The 4507-nt window shown below is 41.7% G+C and overlaps 1 protein-coding gene across 1 annotated transcript; it reads left to right on the top strand.

Annotated features, from left to right (window-relative positions):
* The first annotated feature begins 1119 nt into the window (after window positions 1-1119).
* Window positions 1120-3418, top strand: LOC147351853 (histone H2B type 1-C/E/F/G/I-like). Its single transcript, XM_086360990.1, has one exon. The coding sequence runs from the start codon at window positions 2318-2320 to the stop codon at window positions 2696-2698; it is 381 nt and encodes a 126-aa protein (XP_086217116.1). The 5' UTR covers window positions 1120-2317; the 3' UTR covers window positions 2699-3418.
* The last annotated feature ends 1089 nt before the right edge of the window (window positions 3419-4507 follow it).

The raw sequence follows: 4507 nt of genomic DNA, 5'->3' as shown, positions 1-4507 counted from the left end.
ATTGCGTCAAGAAGCAGAAACTGACATAATATCTGATGTGCCTGATTGTCTTGACAGGGAATTTGGACAATGGGTTGAAATAGTGATCATTACCTAGAAAAGTAAATGAGCCTCAGCAACAACAGAATAAGATTAACTCCAGGAGAACAAAAAGAAAAGACCATAGCACATTACACACCTCAGACACCAATAACAGGTGCATAATCAAAATAGGGTAAACACTGAGCTGAAATTAACATTTAACCTACTGAGAGATTAGTGGGACTGAAAGTGTGACAGAATGACAGAGCTGAGGAGTTGAAAAGAATTAAATCCTCATCTTCCATATGAGGAAGTCAAAAGAGAATACCCAAAACTGAAAAATCAAGAACTGGCAACAAAATTTGTTATTTAGAGATATGGAGAATCTCTCAAAAATATCAGCTGATTGAGTTGAAAATCATTGGCTCTGGGGTGCAGGAAATTAAGTATGAGAGATACAGGACTGCTGCTTTTCTTTACACTCCTTGTAAATTTTTTGCCTCTTAAATCATGTACATAGACATCTTTGTTAAAAGTTAAAACTGCATCTAAAAAACTCTATGTGAACAGCAAAAGAAAAAGAAATCTTCTAGAAGAAAGCAATGGAGAATAACAAAAGAAAATAAGTTTGTGACCTTGAAATTAGGCAAAGAATTTTTATTTTATTTGCGTTTTTGGTTGTGCCGGATCTTTATTGCTGCACAGGCTTTCTCTACTTGTGGCAAGCAGGGGCTACTCTTCCTTGTGGTGCACAGGCTTCTCTGTACAGTGGCTTCTCTTGTTGCAGAGCACAGGCTCCAGGTGCACAGGCTCAGTAGTTGCGGCTCATGGGCTCCAGAGCATGGGCTCGGTGATTGTGACAGGCTTAGTGGCTCCACTTCGTGTCAGATCTTCCTGTCCAGGAATCAAACCAATGTTCTCTGCATTGGCAGGCGATTCCTATCCACAGTACCACCGGGGAAGTCCCGGGGCAAAGAATTCTTAAACAACACACTCACATAACTAGCCATAGGAAACGATTAATAAATTGTACTTCAGTAAAATTAAAGACTTTACTTATCGAAAGATAGCACTGAGTGAAAAGGAAAGCCACAGAGGGAAAAATATCTTCAATGCATGTACCTGACTGAGGTCTTATATCCAGAATATACTAAAATTATCCTACAAAATAAGAGAAAAAGACAATCCAATTTTTAAAATATGTATAAACACTTCCCATGCTTTTCATAAAAGAAAATATACAAATATAAAATAAGTGCATGAAAAAAAGTATTCAACATAGTTAGAGAAATTTAAATGAATACCACAATGATATAACACTACACATTCACCAGAATGACTAAAATTAAAAAGACTGACAATACTAACTGTTGACAATGATGTGGCCACTGGAACTCTCATACTGTAAATTTGTACAATCACTTACTATTAAAGCTAAACATATGCACTCACTATAATCTATCTAACTTGAGTTCCACTCTTGAGTACATATTCAGCAGAAGTGTACATCTATATGCATCGAAAGCGCATTGTAAGAGCTCCCACTTGCAGAATCTGGACTATTTGAGCACCAAAATAGATAATGATCTTAATATTGATTATAAAGAAAGAAAGACAAAGTTTTTCCATTGAGTAGAATGACAAAAGGAATGATAGAATTAGTTCATCAACATTTGGCAACTGTCATAATACGAGATATTTCATCCAAGCAATATCGATGGATGCTGAAATTCATAGGCCCAAGTTGCATGAAGGATAGGACTTTACACTGTACTTTACAAAGTACCTTCCATCAAAAACATTAATTATAATGGGAAAAGAAGTACCTTTACAGTAGATAAATGTGGTAGACACTATCTTAATTAAAAGATCAAAATTAACAAAATCGGTAATGGGACAAATCAAAATTGTGCATCACCTGGTAAGATACAGTGAGAATATAGCATCTCGTCTGTAATTTTCCTGTCCAAAATGCATACCTTGAATTGAATCGTGAGAAAACATCAGACAAACCCAAATTGAGAGATACTCTACAAAATCACTGGCCCATACACTTCAGAATTTACAAAGTCAAGATCGCCAAGGAAGGACTATTTTCAATACGGTCTCCTTCCAAATTGAAAGAGACTAATGAGGCATGGCAACACTTGACACTAAACCGGGCTTTTTTGCTACAACTAACTTTATTAGAACAAATGATGAAACATGAATAAATTATAGTAATACATCTGCAATTTTTATGGTGCCTTTGTGATTTCAAGATCTTTCTGTGTTGTTGGGTGTTGTCATTATAGACATGCCTGAACCGGCCAAGTCTGCTCCTGCCCCTAAAAAGGGCTCTAAAAAAGCTGTGACCAAGGCCCAGAAGAAGGACGGCAAGAAGCGCAAGCGCAGCCGCAAGGAGAGCTACTCCGTGTACATGTACAAGGAGCTGAAGCAAGTCCATCTGGACACCGGCATCTCGTCCAAAGCCATGGGAATCATGAACTCCTTCATCAATGACATTTTCGAGCGCATCGGTGGCGAGGCATCGCGCCTGGCGCATTACAACAAGCGCTCGACTATCACCTCCAGGGAGATCCAGACTGCCCTGCGCTTGCTGCTACCTGGGGAGCTGGCCAAGCACGCCGTGTCTGAGGACACTAAGGCTGTCACCAAGTATACCAGCTCCAAGTAAATATAATATGCCTAGCTGCTGTTAACGGAGAAGGCAATGGCACCCCACTCCAGTACTCTTGCCTGGAAAATCCCATGGACGGAGGACCTGGTGGGCTGTACTGCATGGGGTCGCTGAGAGTCAGACACGACTGAGAGACTTCACTTTCACTTTGTGATTATTTAGGAGAATGTCATTGTAGGATTTAAACTAAAGTTTTCATGGATGGTGGGGACATCGTGTCAGCAATTTACCCTCAAATGCTTCAGGAAAAGAAATTTTCTTTGCACTGTTCTTGGAACTTTTCCATAAATTTGAAATGATTTCCAAATAAGAAGAAAAAACAGTGACAAAAAACTTATCAATATTATGTGTATGGAAAGAGTATGTGTGTGTCTATACGCTACTAGCTAAGGGGTGGAATTTTTGGACATCCATTGTTTCTGCCTTGCCTAGCATTCATTCCTCCTCCCTCCAGAAACAGCATCCAGATTTTATTTTCGGGAACTGCCCCTTCCCAACTCTTGGTTTATGTCTCACTGGTGTGGGCATGTGCCCAGGTCAACAAGCACATTTCATCTTCCTGGCCACAGTCATTGCTTTAGGGAAAGACTCAAGTTAGTTTAATATGGGTCAACACTGTGATTTTTTTTTTTTTTTCTGAAACTATTGTGAAAGAGGTTCTGTTTTTCTCTTGGGGTTGCTTAGCTTTTAGAAAATAAACCTGGAACTGCCTGAGACTCCACTACATGAAGCCAGACTGTCCAGAGGGGGGAAAATCCATTTCAAAGAAAAGCAAAAGTAAGAGACAGAGAAACTGAGTCTTTTTAATAACACTTTAGCCCACAGATTCAGCTGTACTTTGGCTTTTTGGTTAAATAACCCAAATATATTTAATTTTCTGCATAAGCCACTTTGAGTTAGGTTGTTGGCACTTGCAACTGAAAGATTCATGACTAATGTTAGGAAATTCCTAATTCAGCTGGATGGGAGTTTGTGGGGGGGGGCGGGGAGGGGAAGACAGTTGTAGCTGATAGTCAGACATGGCAGGGCCTCTGGGTGTCAGGATTCAGTAGGAATCTTGGTGCCCTCAGGGAAACTTGAAGATACTTTTGGGAAAGTGGCGCGAGCAGGTGGCATGGACACAATGACCAAGCAGTAGTCACTAGGCTTATCCCCAGTCAACCCCACCTCATAAAAGCTTGCTCCCCACTCAGAGCCCAGTAGTCACACCCTTGGCACAGCCCTAACCAGAAACATCTGCAGGCCCAGAAATGCCTGTATCCCCACCTCCGATGCCATGGTCACTGCACCTTGCATTTCTTCACACTGCCTCTGTTTATAAAGCACCCTGCCTCCAGTTTGTGCAACTGAGTATCAGGACAACTCTATGAGGTAGGCAGGACTGAGATTATTCCCATTTCACAGATATGGAAAGTAAGGCTCAGAAAGGGAAAGCAACCCTCCCAAAGTCACACTATTCAGTGGTAGAGCCACTAGGGGACAGGGTTCCTCTCTCCAGGTCCAGATCTCTCTGAGCTCTGAAATTTCTGAGAAGGGCCTAAGGGATTGGAGGGTGTGGTGGAAGACAGAATCTCTCCCTTTGGATTTTGGGACTGCCCTTGAGTGAATGAGGAGGTGGTCTGGCTTTCAGGGGCACATGAGTGCTCAGGAGAGGAGAGTGGGATGGGAAGTCTGTCAGGGGTCAGGATGCTGGTTGGGACAGGGTAGGGGGGCTTTACAGAGAATACTCAATCCCCAGGGAAGATCCAAAGACAGCCTGATGTCATGCTTTGGATGGGGCTCCAGGGACTCAGGAATAGAGGGCCC

The sequence above is a fragment of the Bos grunniens genome, chromosome 19 (assembly GCF_055505025.1).
Source record: "Bos grunniens cultivar Pamir isolate PY7600 chromosome 19, Bosgru_T2T1.0, whole genome shotgun sequence".
In the NCBI taxonomy this organism is placed as follows: Eukaryota; Metazoa; Chordata; class Mammalia; order Artiodactyla; family Bovidae; genus Bos; species Bos grunniens.
The sequence above is the reverse complement of the archived record's forward strand: the minus strand, read 5'-3'. Positions and strand labels throughout refer to the sequence as shown.

Bases quoted from the DNA above. Each gene is read 5' to 3' on its own strand.
- LOC147351853 (XM_086360990.1), top strand. From the start codon at position 2,318: ATGCCTGAACCGGCCAAGTCTGCTCCTGCCCCTAAAAAGGGCTCTAAA.